This window comes from Lithobates pipiens, unplaced genomic scaffold, assembly GCF_037356315.1.
Source record: "Lithobates pipiens isolate NorthernLeopardFrog02 unplaced genomic scaffold, aLitPip1_a1.2 Scaffold_16, whole genome shotgun sequence".
Classification (NCBI taxonomy): domain Eukaryota; kingdom Metazoa; phylum Chordata; class Amphibia; order Anura; family Ranidae; genus Lithobates; species Lithobates pipiens.
The window spans coordinates 125,211,874-125,230,829 of record NW_027507748.1 but is presented as its reverse complement, the minus strand read 5'-3'; the positions used below and the strand labels follow the sequence as shown (position 1 = coordinate 125,230,829).

Sequence of the window (18,956 nt, the reverse complement as noted above, 5' to 3'; positions counted from 1 at the left end):
TGTGATAGGCGGAACACTGAATTTCCCAGCAGCCTGTGTTCCGCCTATCACGGACATCGTATCATCCTCGTACTACGGACGAGGATGATACGATGTCCGTGATAGGCGGAACACAGGCTGCTGGGAAATTCAGTGTTCCGCCTATCACAGGCGAAGGCGGCGGCGCAGCTTTTGAATTTTACAATGGCCGCCGAGGCGCCGACGAAGAGGGCACGGGACGGAGGCAAGGCACGGCGGCAAGGCACGGCACGGGACGGGACGGGACGGAGGCAAGGCACGGCGGCAAGGCACGGCACGGGACGGAGGCAAGGCACGGGACGGAGGCTCGGGACAAAGGCTCGGGACACAGGTAGGCTGGACACACACACACACACACACACACAGGGATGGATGGATGGATGGAGACACACACACACAGGGATGGATGGATGGAGACACACACACACAGGGATGGATGGATGGATGGATGGATGGAGACACACACACACAGGGATGGATGGATGGATGGACACACACACACACAGGGATGGATGGACGGACACACAGGGATGGACGGACACACAGGGATGGACGGACACACAGGGATGGACGGACACACACACAGGGATGGACAGGCATGTCTCACCCTCGGCTTATACACGAGTCAATAAGTTTGCCAGTTTTTTTGGGGGTAAATTGGGGGCCTCGGCTTATATTCGGGTCGGCCTATACTCGAGTATATACGGTAACTCCAATAGAAAAATTATTTTTAATACAGAAATGTTGGCTTACTGAAAAGTCCATGTACAGTATAGTATGCACTCAATACTTGGTCGGAGCTCCTTTTGCATTAATCACTATCAATGTGGAGTGGCATGGAGGTGATGAGCCTCTGGCACTGCTAAGGTGTTATGGAAGCCCAGGTTTTTTTTATAGTGGCTTTCAGCATCCACATTGTTGGATCTGGTGTCTCTCATCTTCCTCTTGACAGTACCCCACAGATTATCTATGGTGTTTAGGTTAGGCAAGGTTGTTGGCCAATCAAGCACAGTGATACCATGAACATTAAACCGGGTATTGGTACTTTTGGCAGTGTGGGCAGGTGCCAAGTCCTGCTAGAAAATGAAATTGGCATCTCCATAAAGCTATTCAGCAGAGGGAAGCGTGAAGTGCTCTAGAATTTCCTAGTAGAGGGCTGTGCTGACTTTGGACTTGATAAAAGATAATGGACCAACACCAGCAGATGGCATGGCTCCCCAAATCATCACTGACTGTGGAAACTTCCCACTGGACCTCATGCAACTTGGATTCTGTGCACCTCCACTCTTCCTCTGGACTCTGACCTAGATTTCGAAATGTAATGAAAAATTTCCTGTCATCCAAAAAGAGGACTTTGGACCAATGAGAAAGGTAAGACTTCTGACATTGTCTCTGGTTCAGGAGTGGCTTGACACAAGGAATGGGACAGTTGTCCTAGATATGTGTGTGTGGTGGCTCTTGAAATACTGACACCAGCCATAGTCCACTCCTTGTGAATCTCCCCCAACTTCTTGAATGGCCTTTGCTTCACAATCCACTTGTGGTTATTCCTGTTGCTTGTTCACCATTTTGTACCATACTTTTTCCTTCCACTCAACTTTTAATGAATATAGCACCCTGTGAACAGCCAGCTTCGTTAGCAATGACCTTTTCTGACTTACTCTCCTTGTGGAGGGTGTCAATGACTGTCTTCTCGGCAACTGAAATAAGCAGTCTTCCCCATGACTGTGTAACCTACTGAACCAGACTCAAGACCATTTAAAGACCCTGGAAATCTTTTCACGTGTGACACCACGAGTCTACCATACTGAACTTTTTCACAATATTCACATTTTCTGAGATACTGAATTTGGGGTTTTTGCTAGCTGTAAGCCATAATCATCAAAATTAAAAGAAAGAAATGCTTGAAATACATCACTCTTTGTGTAACAAATCTATATAATATGAGTTTCACTTTTTGAATTGAATTACTGAAAAAAAATTAACTTTTGAGGATATCCTAATTTTTGGAGGTGCGCCTGTATATGTATACACTTGTCCTCAGATGCAGATTTTTGAATTTTCTGTTATGGATCTGAAGGCAGTGCATTTTTATGCACCTGCGTGAATGCCTCCATTAAAAACAATTCAGATCCATAAATAAAAAACAGTTGTAATTGCATTTTTTTAAAGCTATGTGAATGGGGCCTCATAAAAAAAAAAAAAATTTATTCCCCACTGATCAACAAAACATACTCCTAACCCCTGTTGAAGATAGGTGGGTAAAGAGGTGCAGTTCAAGGTTTTAGGCCGCAGAACTGCATATTAGGTCCCTTCTCAGTAATGCAAGGAGGTGAAAGTGTTAACTGGCTGTATCACGTAGTTCAACAACTCCTCAATTTAAAACAATATCCTGCTGTTGCTGTTACACTGGAGTTGGTCTTTCGTCTTAAGTAAAACTGCAGCAGAAGTTGGTTATTGACACAGCTTGTTGACTTATCGTTATATTCTAGCTGTGAGCTCTTTAAATCAACAGATCATAGATGCCAACAGCACCAAATCTAAAGATCCCAGGGACGGACGGCTTCTTTTTTTTATGGAAAACTTGGTCAAAATCAGTGTAATGCAAAAAAAAAATAAAAAAAATATTGTAGCAAAAAGTTTGAGTTTGTGTGTGTGCACATCGCATTTTCTTGCAACAGCATATTTATGGTGCCATGTTGATGACATCAATTTGAAACTGCATATTATTCCAAAAAGACAGGTGAGCTTTAAACTAAATGACCATTGAGTAACCCCTCTGCCTTTCCACTCGAAACTAAAGATGAGCAAATCTGGCTGGGTTCAGTTAGCGAACAGTTTTGCAAATCTTACTCAAAGTCTGCAAACCCCACTGAAGTCTATGGGGAGCAGATCTTGTGATTCAGTTCTGCCCATTTATAGAGCCACTGTGTTAGTAAACCCACAGCAGTAAAATCAGTCTGTATATGCAGTAAAGCATGCTTGTTATACTCAGTGTGGAACCTAATTCTTAGTACACATGGGACGAATGTCAGCTGGTTCAATAAAAAAACGGCCAACATTCAGCCCATTTGTATGGCGGGCAGCTTCTGTCGGACGTGCATGCTGGAAAACTTTTTTATTTTTTTTTATTTATTTTTTTACACGTGTTTGGAGGGCCACTACTGATTTTGAATGGTCCTCCCTCTACAAAAACATACCAAAGAAACTCATGTCTCAAACTTTGGCACGGAGGAAGGCGAATTTAGTATTTTGCCGCACGAAAATCGCAGCAAAAATCGCACTACATTTGGGGTTTCATTAAGACATTATGTCACCGCAAGCGCGACACATGTTTTGTTGCGATTCTGCCTGCAATTCTAATATGCTCAGGTGTGAACGGGGCCTTATCAGACCAAGCTGCCCAGGCAAAGCAGCAGTTACGGGGTTAAGGCAAACCATTGACATGGGTGCTTACAATGATCAGCTTTTATTTATTTATGTAAAACCTTTATACCGAAAGAATAAAAAAACTGTTGTAACTGCTTATAAAGCGTTCGCTAGAGTTCAACGTCAAATTGTCCTATTTAAATCTGCTAGTCTATCACTACCCTCTCCCCAGAGTGACAATACTGCTGTCCAAAGTGGTCTTTACTATTTAATGCAAAATGCAGACACCCTGAAGTCAGGAAGTGTGGTATTGGTTGGATCAGCAGGTGAAATAAATGAGGAAAAAAAGCCTAAATAGAAAAACGAATGTTGTCCTCACATCTAAAGATTAGTAAGCTGCAAATATATTTCATTTTTTGTTTTGGAGTTTAATAATGATTTTAAGGACTTGTGTCAATGGCATCGGTTTGATATGATTCTGAGATCATTTAGAATTTACTGATGAGTACATGTGACCTCCTTCTGACCTGCATTTGACCTGTTTAAGGAGAGTTTTGCATTTCCATACACTTGTATGGGGATGCAAAACCCATCTAGCTTGAACAAAAGCCCATCAACAAAGGCCCATCAACAAAAGCCCATTCAGAGGCAAGAAACAGAAAAACAGATCTCAGTGTCTGGCCAGCAAGGAACCAGGCAATGCTTACAGTCTTCAGCTTGACTTCTACTTTATCATCCCACACATGCACCAGCCATAAAATATAATGAAATCTCTAGGGACAGCCCATTATATTCTATAGCCAGTGCATGTGCAGGGGGGCAGAGTAAGAGCAGAAGGATATAAACCTTGCTAAACCTGGATCAACCTATATCACAGATCTGTGTGGCTGAAAGGTATGAAAGTGATGAGTTTGACAAGGAGGGCAAGCAGGGTGTGTTTTAGGCACATTTATTTAAAAGTCTAACTATCCTTTTTACCACTTCCCAACCGGGGCACGCCGATGTACGTTGGCAGAATGGCAGGGACAAGCAAATAGGCGTACATGTACGTCCCTTTAAATTTGCCACCGTGGAATCCCGTGCACGCCGGTCGGGACCTCCGTGAGTTAGATAGCGGGTCCTGCGAACTTGATCACCACGTGGATACCCGCAATCATCTCATGGGGAGGAAAAACAGGGAGATGCTAATGTAAACAAGCATCTCCCCGTTCTGCCTAGTAAAAGTGTCACCGATCTCTGCTCCCTGTCATCGGGAGCAGAGATCAGTGAGGTGTCACACACAGCCATACCCCCCACAGTCAGACACATGCCCAGGACACACTTAACCCCTTCACTGCCACCTAGTGGTTAACCCCTTCACTGCCAGTGTCATTTACACAGGAATCAGTGCATTTGTATAGCACTGATTGCTGTATAAATGACAATGGTCCCAAAAATGTGTCAAAAATGTCCGATATGTCCGCCATAATGTCGCAGTCACGATAAAAAAAAAAAAAAACGCTGATCACTGCCATTACTAGTAAAAAAAAAAATTATTAATAAAAATGCCATAAAACTATCCCCTATTTTGTAAACGCTATAACTTTTTTGCGCAAACCAATCAACACATTGCGATTTTTTTTTTACCAAAAATATGTAGAATACGTATCGGTCTAAACTGAGGGGAAAAAAAAGGTATATATTTTTGGGGGATATTCATTATAGAAAAATTTTAAAGAGAATGCGTTATTTTCAAAATTGTCTTTTTGTTTATATCGCAAAAAATACAAACCGCAGGGGTGATCAAATACCACCAAAAGAAAGCTCTATTTGTTGGGGAGCCACATCGCACAACCGCGCAATTGTCAGTTAAAACGACGCAGTGCCGAATCGCAAAAAGTGCTCTAGTCTTAAGTGGTTAAATGGGACTCCATGAAAACTTTTATTTAATTATTTAGCCTAGTAACACCTAGGTTATGGTGATAAGCAAGACTTCATATTTCTTCTCTGTCCAGAGAATACATTAATGATTGATTACATCATCATTCGGCCAATGGCCAAATGATTCCACCTACCAGCACTAGATTCGCCGGCTCAAATCCCAACCATGATGCTAGGGAATGTGTGTGTGTGTGTGTGTGTGTGTGTGTGTATAAGTGCTGCATATTGATACCTGTAATACATTTTTTATTTATATAGTTTGCTTCCTTGTGGATTCTGCTTAGGAGGCAAAACAAAAAAAAGTTAAGTTTACAGTAATGCCATGGATGTCACTGGGACAAACAGTGAACAGAAATACTCATGTGGGTACAGCCAAAAATAGAAACATGGAATCCGAGACTGAAGCGCCGCGCCAAAATGTAATTGTCCAGCTATAGATTTTAAAGATAGATACTTTATCACAATGCCAATGCGTTTCGGAGATCATAGAACATTCCCTTCATCAGGGCTTAAAATGGAAAGCTATATATTCTTCACAATCCCATTCTAAAATGTAAAAAAACAAAACTAATAGTTTTACGTAATGCAGAAGCATCCACACACATAGGACACAAATGTTAGAAATGATTTATTCTTCCAAAGCTAAAACACCTTTGCACACAGGTACTGACAAGTATTCCATTGTTTCTCTTCTCACTCAGTTTCTTTCCCTCACTTCTCTAACTTTACCCCAATGCCAGTGCCCAGTGCAAAGATGTCAAATTGCGCTCCCACTTCATTATGTGCGAACTTATGAGGTGGTGAGGAAGAAAGTCCTGCCCGCACTTCCTCCCAGCTCTCCTCTTCTTGCTGCTTCCAGTGCGGAGCTGACAGAAGTAGTGATGCCACTGTCAGTACTCCTGTCAGTCTTATAGTATGCAGTGCCCCCCATCCCTACAGTACATGCTGCGCCCAGGGCAGCCGTCCAGTCTGCCCACCCCTTGCCCCATTTCTGCCCAATGCTGACAGAGGGGTGCACAGAAGGGGAAAACAAGGATGCTGTTAAAGTGTTTGACGTCCTCCTTATCAACTGATGAAATCATTGGTTGTTAGGATGCCGTGGCTAGAAGGTTGCAATGGTGGTTAAGCACTTTAGTGTTCTGACCACTGGACGTTGGAGAGGGTAGATGGTGATTCCCTCCCCCCCTCCTTAACACATTCTTATCCTCTTTCTCCTTTTTACTCCCTCTTCCCTAACCCCCCCAGCCCCCCCCCCCTTTTTTTATTTCTAACCCTGAAGAGAGTAAGGGGACCCACTTAATTTTTACCTGCCACTGAGGGACACGGACAGAGACTGGAAGAATTGGAGCTACTTGCTAAACATGGTTTCTTAGCATTAGATCGGTGGCCTCTCATCCCTGCATTTCCACTTTTAGCTCAATAAGTTCTGATGAGATTCATGGAGAAATATGTTCCTCCATCTCCTAGGGTAATTACATATAAGCATCATTACCCCAATGGAGAATATGCTTGAGAGATGTTTAGACCTGTTTTATTTCTGTTGTTACCTACCTATGGGACTATATATGGCTCATAGAGTAATTTGTACCTATGTACTATTAAAATATTTTCAATAAAACATTTATGTAAAGAATTTTAAAAAAAAGCCCATCTTTGGGTAACTATAAGACAGGCTTGATCCACCCACAGGCTTGTACAGAGTTCTCTGATCCCTGAAACATGTGGACTTTGTGTGTAAAGTTTTTATCTTACCTTGGAATAAATATATATTTGGATGAATATAGTTTGGTGTGGCATTTCAGCTTCAGATTCCCTCAGTTACAAACAAATGAGACAACGGATGTCCTTTGGTGTGATGAAGCTGCCAGCCAATAAGAATGTAGACATCCTATTCAGATACGTATAGCACCAGGATAATCATGTTTCTTATCTATCCAAATTTCTTACCTGAGGATAACAAAAAAAAAAAAAAAAAAAGACCACCATACATGACCTAGGATCTAACCCCACTTGAAAATGTAAAGCCTTTATAAACTATAGGTTCCAATGAGGGTTTAGAAGGCAAGCCTTCACATACAATACATAGCAAAAGCACTCTAGAAGAATAGTTTGATAGCAAGTGGACCCTGTCACGTAATTAATCAAGGCTGCTCTAAAAAGGGTCCCCTAAAGTTTGCTGGGAAACCAATACTTTCAGAAGTGTCAATCTGCATGTTCCCCACAGCTCTTACTGGTTTCTTCTGCTGACCACCATGTCACTGCAAGAGAAAGTAATGACATGGCAGTCAGCAGGAGGAACCAGCAAGATCTGTAGGGAACCATCTACAGTGCCTTGTGAAAGTATTCGGCCCCCTTGAACGTTTCAACCTTTTGCCACATTTCAGGCTTCAAACATGAAGATATAACATTTTTATTTTTTGTGAAGAATCACCAAGTGGGACACAATTGTGAAGTGGAACGAAATCTATTGGATTTTTGAAACTTTTTTAACTAATAAAAAAATGAAAAGTGGGGCGTGCAAAATTATTCGGCCCCCTTGCGTTAATACTTTGTAGAGCCACCTTTTGCTGCGATTACAGCTGCAAGTCGCTTGGGGTATGTCTCTATCAGTTTTGCACATCGAGAGACTGAAATTATTGCCCATTCTTCCTTGCAAAACAGCTCGAGCTCAGTGAGGTTGGATGGAGAGCGTTTGTGAACAGCAGTTTTCAGCTCTTTCCACAGATTCTCGATTGGATTCAGGTCTGGACTTTGACTTGGCCATTCTAACACCTGGATACGTTTATTTGTGAACCATTCCTTTGTAGATTTTGCTGTATGTTTAGGATCATTGTCTTGTTGGAAGATAAATCTCCGTCCCAGTTTCAGGTCTTTTGCAGACTCCAACAGGTTTTCATCCAGAATGGTCTTGTATTTGGCTGCATCCATCTTCCCCTCAATTTTAACCATCTTCCCTGTCCCTGCTGAAGAAAAGCAGGCCCAAACCATGATGCTGCCACCACCATGTGTGACAGTGGGGATGGTGTGTTGAGGGTGATGAGGTGTGTTGCTTTTACGCCAAACATATCGTTTTGCATTGTGGGCAAAAAGTTCGATTTTGGTTTCATCTGACCAGAGCACCTTCTTCCACATGTTTGGTGTGTCTTCCAGGTGGCTTGTGGCAAACTTTAGATGAGACTTTTTATGGATATCTTTGAGAAATGGCTTTCTTCTTGCCACTCTTCCATAAAGGCCAGATTTGTGCAGTGTACGACTGATTGTTGTCCTATGGACAGACTCTCCCACCTCAGCTGTAGTTCTCTGCAGTTCATCCAGAGTGATCATGGGCCTCTTGGCTGCATCTCTGATCAGTCTTCTCCTTGTCTGAGCTGAAAGTTTAGAGGGACGGCCAGGTCTTGGTAGATTTGCAGTGGTCTGATACTCCTTCCATTTCAAAATGATCGCTTGCACAGTGCTCCTTGGGATGTTTAAAGCTTGAGAAATCTTTTCGGCTTTAAACTTCTCAACAGTATTACGGACCTGCCTGGTGTGTTCCTTGGTCTTCATGATGCTCTCTGCGCTTTCAACAGAACCCTGAGACTATCACAGAGCAGGTGCATTTATACAGAGACTTGATTACACACAGGTGGATTCTATTTATCACCATCAGTCATTTAGGACAACATTGGATCATTCAGAGATCCTCGCTGAACTTCTGGAGTGAGTTTGCTGCACTGAAAGTAAAGGGGCCGAATAATTTTGCACGCACCACTTTTCAGTTTTTTATTTGCTAAAAAAGTTTAAATTATCCAATAGATTTTGTTCCACTTCACAATTGTGTCCCACTTGTTGGTGATTCTTCACAAAAAATAAAAATTTTTCTCTTTATGTTTGAAGCCTGAAATGTGGCAAAAGGTTGAAAAGTTCAAGGGGGCCGAATACTTTCGCAAGGCACTGTAGGTCAGGGGTCTCCAAACTATGGCCATCCAGTTGTTAAGGAACTACATTTCCATTATGCCTAACCTTGTCTGTGAATGTCAGAGTTTTACAATGCCTCATGGGACGTGTAGTTCCGCAACAGCTAGAGGGCCGTAGTTTTCAGATTGATCTAGGTCATAGGAAACAGTTGCTTACCTTTTACAGCAGGTAATTGCCCCCACTTTCTCAATTCTTACCTAGGTGCAAATGTGTTTACACTAGGAGAAACCCCCCTCCCTCTACCTGGCCACAGCCCCCTGGGATAACATAGCCCATCCCAGGAGGCTACTGGACCAAACTCAGCCAGCCAATCTCGTGCCAGCTTTGAATCATCAGGAAATGACAGTCGGATCCCAAATCCAAGATGGCAGCACAGAATCTAACAACCAGTGAAGACTTCAGGTGATAGTAACACATTAGGAACCTAATGGACTGGCAAGTATGGCTTTCTTAAAAGTCAGCAGCTATAGTACTTGTAGCGGCTGACTTATTTCTGTAGACAAATGAAGTTCCTATTCAGAGATGGGAAGCTACATGGAAAACCTTTTAATGCCTTTTCAAAGTGTTGCAATACATTTAAAACGCATACTTAGGAGTCACTTTAAATGAGTGGACGCACTTCAAAAGGCAATTCTGGTCATTATATGCCATTTCTCCAGAGCTTCTCCCATCCTTTGGAACTCCCTACCCCAATCTGTCCGACTGTCCCCTAATCTATCCATCTTAAGACGATCCCTGAAAACCCTTCTCTTCAAAGAAGCCTATCCTGCTTCTAACTAACACTGTTTTACTTCCTCCATCAGCTCATCCCCCACAGCTGTTACCTTTTGTATCAATTGCCCCTTACTTTTTAGATTGTAAACTCTAACGAGCAGGGCCCTCTGATTCCTCTTGTACCAAATTGTAATGTCTGCCCTCATGTTGTAAAGCGCTGAGCAAACTGTTGGCGCTATATAAAACCTGTATAATAATAATAATAATTGTAAATGGGAACATAACACACACAAAAAAAAAAAAAAGTTTAAAATATTGTCAGGAAGCAAAAAGACATTTGAATTAAGAAATACTGACACCTCGCTGTAATAGGATTACACAACGTGAAATGGTTTGTACAGAGCCCCAAACGCACAATAGTTCAAATGTTACATGTGAGTTATATAAAAATATTAACTGGTTTAGTAATCCTTATTAGAATCCTTGCGTAGTGATTAGACCTCGCTCCTTCAACTAGCACACGTATCCTACATTAACCACGAGGAGGTATGTTGTATAAAAGGAAAATCCTTTAACTCCTGTTGCATCTGAGGTAGCACGGGAACCCTCAACCAGATTACAATGGGTAATCCCTTAATCTCCAAGGCACTAGACAGACACTTTGTCCCATGTAGGGGTGGAACACCACCTGTAGTCCGCACCAATACATTATCCTGACTGAACCAGTAGTATACACTCTCCAGTCCCCAATGCAGTTCCATTACTTGTGCCCTCACAAATGTGGTCCTACATCAGCTACAATGCAAAATGAGTTAAATAACGGAGTTCAAGCAAAGCACAAGCATACAGAAAGCCTACATAATAAAATTAAAATACTTAACCATTTAAGCCACAAATGGCTAAAGAGGAAATCAAGAAAAGGGGAAATATAAACCACAATATTACCACAGAATATAAGACGCAGCACATTATAATCAACAAAACGCTGACATTGGTCTCACTATAACATTCCCTCAGGGGCGACACTGAATAATCCGCTACCCTTTTATCACCATTCAACATTAAATGCATCATTGCAAGGCAGCTGGAAGATCTGTGGTAAACAGCATGGGCCTGCATTACCTGGGGATACCTATCACTTACTAAGGCCAGCTGCCAGTACACTGTAGCAAGAAAAGAATTGTAAATTATAGTGAAAGGACTATCACTTTATCATTAGAAACATAGTTCTACCCCCCAGGGGACAAAGTACCGTATATACTCGAGTATAAGCCGAGATTTTCAGCCTCTTTTTTGAGGCTGAAAGTGCCCCCCTCGGCTTATACTCGAGTCATCGCTGTCTGCCCGCTCGATCAGCGTGTCGAGCAGACAGACAGCGGCCATTCTATGATTCAAAAGCCGCGCCTCCGGCTCCGCCTTCGCCTGTGATAGGCGGAACACTGAATTTCCCAGCAGCCTGTGTTCCGCCTATCACGGACGTCGTATCATCCTCGTACTACGGACGAGGATGATACGACGTCCGTGATAGGCGGAACACAGGCTGCTGGGAAATTCAGTGTTCCGCCTATCACAGGCGAAGGAGGAGGCGCGGCTTTTGAATTTTACAATGGCTGCCGACGAAGAGGGCACGGGACGGAGGCAAGGCAAGGCAAGGCACGGCACGGGACGGGACGGGACGGGACGGGACGAAGGCAAGGCACGACACGGGACGGAGGCTCGGGACAAAGGCTCGGGACACAGGTAGGCTGGACACACACACACACACAAACACACACACACACACACGGATGGATGGATGGAGACACACACACACACAGGGATGGATGGATGGAGACACACACACACAGGGATGGATGGATGGATGGATGGAGACACACACACACAGGGATGGATGGATGGATGGATGGAGACACACACACACAGGGATGGATGGATGGATGGACACACACACACACAGGGATGGATGGACGGACACACAGGGATGGACGGACACACAGGGATGGACGGACACACAGGGATGGACGGACACACACACAGGGATGGACAGGCATGTCTCACCCTCGGCTTATACACGAGTCAATAAGTTTGCCAGTTTTTTTGGGGGTAAATTGGGGGCCTCGGCTTATATTCGGGTCGGCCTATACTCGAGTATATACGGTACATGTAGCACTTTGACATTTTCTTCCATGTTCCTCCTTTATTTGCAAGCCTTGCCCCCTCCCAATGCAGCTGTCCAACGACACAGCTAGCAAGGAGACAGCTGCTTGATAACCAGCGCCTGTCTTAGCTCCAAGCCCTTCCCCAGGACAAGCGATGGCAATCGAAATTCAGAGGAACAGGAAGCTGACATGACCCCTGTCCCCCTCTGCATTCTTCTTGCCACCTCTTATCTCAGGCAAGTGCATGGAGATGAAGATAAGGGCTAGCTATCAATACAGCCACCTCCTTGCTAGCTATGTTGTAGATTAGCCACAAATGGGGAGTATGCTGTCATAGCTCATAGCCATGACAAAGCACATAGGAATATGGGACAACGTACTACCTAAACTTGAGGGGGATAGAACACTGAAAAAAAATGCAGTGAAAGTTCTTTAATAAAGGCTGCTCTGTGCAAAACCATTGCAAAGAACAGGAAAGTATAGGATGTTAGTTATTTAAAAAAACAAGCCTTTACTATCACTTTACAGCAGATCTTCACTTCATCTAAGAATCACAAACCAAAAAAAAACACAAATTCAATTCATTTTTATTATTCAAAGCAAACTCCCCAATCCATCCAGGCTTTATTTTGTTTCTTTAAAATACAACACTCTAGCATTTCTGGCCCTGGCCATCTTGAGTAAGGGCAAATGATTCATGTAGCATTTACTTCCTGGAATCCATCTGCCCTTAGCTCAAGCATGCACACAGTGTGTGCTTAGCTGAGAAAACCCCTCCTCCTGCTCCTCCCCTCCTGAAGACTCCTGGGATGCATGACATCATTAGCCTGGGCAAGAAACCAGAAGTACATGAAGAAATGTAAAACAAAAGGTTGAAAACAAGTAAATGTGATAAACTTTGCTATCTATTTACTAATGCTAGCAGCATGAAGATTCAAATTTATGGATGTGCATTGGGAGAGTGAAGTTCCACTTAGCAAGTGAACAATGATCAATCTATAGCAGCTTTTCTCAATCTTCCATGAAATATTTGTCAAGTTTCTGGGAACCTCTGCTAAAAATGTTTATACCTACATTCTGTGATTAGCATGATCACTAAACTGTAGACTGTGTTAACATGCGACCTCTCGGAGTGTGGACCTTGACACAGAGTGGCCACATATTTGCGTACTATAATTCAAATGCAGTTACCAGCAGCTAACAGCTTTCTGATCATGTGACAGCCAATCACAGTGGTCACATGATCATAGACCCAGCGCCGCCTACTGGATCCTTAAAGGGTCGGAATGCAGATGGGGTTCCCCAACATTAGTAGTCAGTGTAGAAGTACCCCCTTGAACTGGTTTTCAGTGAAGGTAGGAGATCAATTCTCCATAGAGCACTCCTCCAGGAACCTCAGGAGGAACCATAGAGTTCCATGGACCTGTGCTTGATAAAGGCCGGTCTGCACTGAAAAGACACTAGTACAGTTGCGTATTGCATATTCAATTTCTAAAAAGCATGAATATACCCTGGGGGCCCAACTGTCTGTAGGCCATTACAAACGTGTCTCAGTGGCCATGTTCAATGATTACCATTCCTAATATTTTGGGGACTTTCCAAAAATGGCTGTTGGCCCCACATGGGCTCATGAACCACTATATCCATGAAATAAAAGTGCATTTGGAAATTTCATTTTGGGCATCATGCAATCCATGCATTAAAAATACCACTAAACCTGGAAATCAAGGGCCCCTACATCCCAGAAAAGCATATATGTTGAAATCAAGAATGAGGGGACTTCAAAAGGTGCCAGAACACAAGTTATAAAAAAAAAATAATCTTTATTGTGCTTTACTTATAAAGGAAACAGTATGCGAATACTGTTGGATCATTAAAACCAAAAGGAGAATATCCAAACACAAATTTTTATGTTGTTGACAAATGCCCCTCGCTCAACATGTTTCGCCAATCTGCTTCTTCAGGAGCCACAAAGCATTATCTATGATCACTACTACAATTAAGAGCAGAATATTATAGCAAGTTTTTACAGATGGTTATACTGACAATATCTAAGTTTCCATTGTATATTAACAATTCAAACAAGTATCGTCAATATCATCAGCATTCCCCTACTTTGTAAAAAAGAGGGGGGGGGGGGGCTCACCATGGATATCCAAGAAATTAGTGAGCAGTATTCACAGAAAACCACTTGAGTTCAGGCACCAAGAAAACTGGCCCCACAGGTATTAAAAAGATCTCTGGCTCTATATTTGTTCCCCCTATGACCTACTAATACCTGTGGGGTCAGTTTCCTTGGTGCATGTAAATGCAGTTCACTAATTTCTTGAACATCCATGGTGAGATGCCCCCTGGTGGCCCCCCTGGTGGAATGCTAATATGTATACTTGTTTGAATTGTTAATATGCAATGGAAACTTATATTTTGTCTGTATAACCATCTGTAAAAACTTGTTGTAATACTCTGTTTGCTCTTAAATCGGTAGTAAACCGCTGGGTGACTTGTTTTTCTTCTGACCTGCAAGGTAAAGCCATAATGTGCTAGTATGCATTGCATACTAGCACATTATGCGAAACTTACCTGAAAATGAAGCTTTCCAGCAATGTGATGTCACCACTGGAGGCCGTTTCCATCTTCACCTGTCTTCCTTCCAGTTTTAAAGGGTGTGTGACTAGTCGGAGCCATGATGATGTCACTCCCGCGCATGCTCGTGGGAGTCACCATTTACAGCACAGGTAGACGTTGCTTCAGCACGCTGGTGCCGATGATGTCACCGGCTGCATATATAGTAAATATCTCCTAAATGGTGCATGTTTAGGAGATATTTACATTACCTATAAGTAACTTATTCTAGCTACATCTCAAAGATTGGAGTTTACAACCACTTTTATTGTAGCGGTGACAATAGGTAATAATTTGTGGCTCCTGAATAAACATGTAAAGGAAAGAGCATTTGTCAACATAAGAATTTGTATTTGGATATTCTCCTTTGGTTTTAAGGATCCAACAGTATTTGCATAAGGTTTCCTAATACTTAAAACAAAATAAAGAAATGTTTTTTTATGATTTATGTTCTGGCTCCTTTAAAGTCTCCTCATTCCTGATTTCAATAACATGCAATCCAATCATATGTATTTCATAACCTACTTACACAACAGACTTAAGCTAGTCTTCAGTCAGGACACCTCTCGGAAATGCCCTGCAAAAAAGTGTTTACCAGGATATCGTGCAATTCCAATGAATCATATAGAAATAAACACATACCTAGGCTTTGCAATTCATATTCATTCTTAAAGGATCAGTCTACCCAGAACTGAGATCCCAGCTTTGGTGTCCAGTGGCTGGCTGTTAATGAGTGAAGCATTTTTCACCCAACTTGACTCATACATTATGATACTTTCTACAGGATTATGCAGCAGGGTGAGTGAGACTTCACAGCAGAAATGAGGACTTCAGTGGGGAAATGTCACCACTAGAATGCCCAGTGGGGTGATCCGGGCCCCCAGCACCCCTCTAGTTGTGGATGGACTGATCGTGTACCTTATGACTCCTGAGGGTGATAGATCCAGTCCAGGTTTTCAGTCTCCACTCTCAAGAGGTAAACATACAGAGATGTGGAACTGGAGCCCTGAACATGATCTATAAGAACTAAGAACCCTATGGAGGAGAGCCCTACGGAGAAGAGCCCTATGGAGAGAAGAGGAGAGCCCTATGGAGAGAAGAGGAGAGCCCTATGGAGAGAAGAGGAGAGCACTATGGAGAGAAGAGGAGAACCCTATACAGAGAAGAGGAGAGCACTATACAGAGAAGAGGAGAACCCTATACAGAGAAGAGGAGAACCCTATACAGAGAAGAGGAGAACCCTATACAGAGAAGAGGAGAACCCTATACAGAGAAGAGAAGAACCCTATACGGAGAAGAGAAGAACCCTATACGGAGAAGAGAAGAACCCTACGGAGAAGAGAAGAACCCTACGGAGAAGAGAAGAACCCTACGGAGAAGAGAAGAACCCTACGAAGAAGAGAAGAGAGCCCAATGGAGAAGAAGAGAGCCCTATGGAGAAGAGAAGAACCCTATGGAGAAGAGAAGAACCCTATGGAGAAGAGTTGAAGCCTAAGAGGAGAAGCCTATGGAGAAGAGTTGAAGCCTATGGAGAAGAGGAGAAGCCTATGGAGAAGAGGAGAAGCCTATGGAGAAGAGGAGAAGCCTATGGAGAAGAGGAGAACCCTATGGAGAAGAGTTGAAGCCTATGGAGAAGAGGAGAACCCTATGGAGAAGAGGAGAACCCTATGGAGAAGAGGAGAACCCTATGAAGAAGAGGAGAACCCTATGGAGAAGAGTTGAAGCCTATGGAGAAGAGTTGAAGCCTATGGAGAAGAGGAGAACCCTATGAAGAAGAGGAGAACCCTATGAAGAAGAGGAGAACCCTATGAAGAAGAGGAGAACCCTATGGAGAAGAGGAGAACCCTATGGAGAAGAGGAGAACCCTATGGAGAAGAGGAGAACCCTATGGAGAAGAGGAGAACCCTATGGAGAAGAGGAGAACCCTATGAAGAAGAGGAGAACCCTATGAAGAGGAGAAGCCTATGGAGAAGAGGAGAACCCTATGAAGAAGAGGAGAACCCTATGAAGAAGAGGAGAACCCTATGAAGAAGAGGAGAACCCTATGAAGAAGAGGAGAACCCTATGGAGAAGAGGAGAACCCTATGGAGAAGAGGAGAACCCTATGAAGAAGAGGAGAACCCTATGGAGAAGAGGAGAACCCTATGGAGAAGAGGAGAACCCTATGGAGAAGAGGAGAAGCCTATGGAGAAGAGGAGAACCCTATGGAGAAGAGGAGAACCCTATGGAGAAGAGGAGAAGCCTATGGAGAAGAGGAGAAGCCTATGGAGAAGAGGAGAAGCCTATGGAGAAGAGGAGAAGCCTAAAGAGAAGAAGAGAACCCTAAAGAGAAGAAGAGGAGAACCCTAAGGAGAAGAAGAGGAGAACCCTAAGGAGAAGAAGAGGAGAACCCTAAGGAGAAGAAGAGGAGAACCCTAAGGAGAAGAAGAGGAGAACCCTAAGGAGAAGAAGAGGAGAACCCTAAGGAGAAGAAAGGAGAGCACTGACCGCTGGTGATCTTCTGCAGGAGGAGGACATCCTCCGGAGTGATGTGCGCCTTCCTGAGCAGCTGCTCCTCCGTGCTCCCCGCAGCCGCCGCCACCACCTGCCCTCCGCTCTGCTTCACCTTCATGGCGCCCTCCTGCGTCCTGTTACCGGGGAGAGTGTCAGTGCCGAGGGAGGAAGAGCTCATTCTCCGGGAGAGAGAGCCGAGAGAGCGCCGGGGAGGAAGTCAAGCCGGAGACGGAGCGAGCCGGAGATTGACAAGAGCGCAGGACTGACGAGGAGGACAAGGAGGTGGGACCGGCTGACCTGCCCGCCCGCTTCACTCTTTAATCCGGAGAACGGGCATCAAACGCGAGGCCGGGGAGCCCACCTGTGCCGGGAGCTGGCTATGGCTGTGTATGGCTGCCTGCGCCGCCCCCTCCTCCTCCTCGGAAATGGGCAGCACACATAATAACATAGTAACTGCGAGGGGAGGTGTGTGATCTACACTGAGAGACGACATTTGTCTTATTTATAAATGCCGTAATAACAGGCCGGCCTCTGATTGGCTGACAACACAGAACAATGGTGCTTCTGTGACAGTTAATGATGCAAACAAGCTGCTGGATGTTAGAGAGAGAGAAGGGCCTGAGAATAAACGGCTCATAGGACATGGCGATGTGCCCTCTCCACCATCCATAGAATGTGGCAGTGTGCCCTCTCCACCATCCATAGAATGTGGCAGTGTGCGCTCTCCACCATCCATAGACCGTGGCAGTGTGCGCTCTCCACCAATCATAGAACGTGGCAGTGTGCGCTTTCCACCAATCATAGAACGTGGCAGTGTGCGCTCTCCACCATCCATAGAACGTGGCGGTGTGCACTCTCCACCATCCATAGAACGTGGTGGTGTGCACTCTCCACCATCCATAGAACATGGCGGTGTGCGCTCTCCACCATCTACAGAACGTGGTGGTGTGCGCTCTCCACCATCCATAGAACGTGGAGGTGTGTGCTCTCCACCATCCATAGAACGTGGCAGTGTGCGCTCTCCACCAATCATAGACCGTGGCAGCGTGCGCTCTCCGCCATCCACAGAACTTGGCGGTGTGCGCTCTCCACCATCCATAGAACGTGCCAGTGTGTGCTTTCCACCATTCACAGAACGTGGCGGTGTGCGCTCTCCACCATCCATAGAATGTGGCAGTGTGCGCTCTCCACCATCCATAGAACGTGGCAGTGTGCGCTCTCCATCATCCATAGAACATGGCAGTGTGCGCTCTCCACCATCCACGCAATGTGGCAGTGTGCGCTCTCCACCAATCATAGAGCGTGGCAGTGTGCGCTCTCCACCAACCATAGAACGTGGCAGTATGCGCTCTCCACCATCCATAGAACGTGGCAGTGTGCACTCCCCACCATCCATAGAAAGTGGCAGTGTGCGCTCTCCACCATCCATAGAACGTGGCTGGTGTTTGCTCTCCACCAATCAAAGAACGTTGCAGTGTGCACTCTCCACCATCCATAGAACGTGGCCGTGTGCGCTCTCCACCATCCACAGAATGTGGCAGTGTGCACTCTCCACTATCCATAGAACGTGGCGGTGTTCGCTCTCCACCATCCATAGAACGTGGCGGTGTGTGCTCTCCACCATCCATAGAACATGGCAGTGTGCGCTCTCCACCATCCATAGAACATGGCAGTGTGCGATCTCCACCAATCATAGAACGTGGC

General features: G+C 44.5%; 1 protein-coding gene across 1 annotated transcript in view; it reads right to left on the bottom strand.

Moving 5' to 3' along the window:
* Window positions 1–17,714, bottom strand: part of UNC119 (unc-119 lipid binding chaperone) — a 125,053-nt gene extending 107,339 nt beyond the window's left edge. Inside the window, exon 1 of the mRNA XM_077480433.1 lies at window positions 17,247–17,714. Within this exon, the coding sequence (XP_077336559.1) occupies window positions 17,247–17,430 (184 nt within the window). The 5' untranslated portion in view covers window positions 17,431–17,714. The remainder of the gene's footprint in view (window positions 1–17,246) is intronic.
* Between the last annotated feature and the right edge of the window lie 1,242 nt (window positions 17,715–18,956).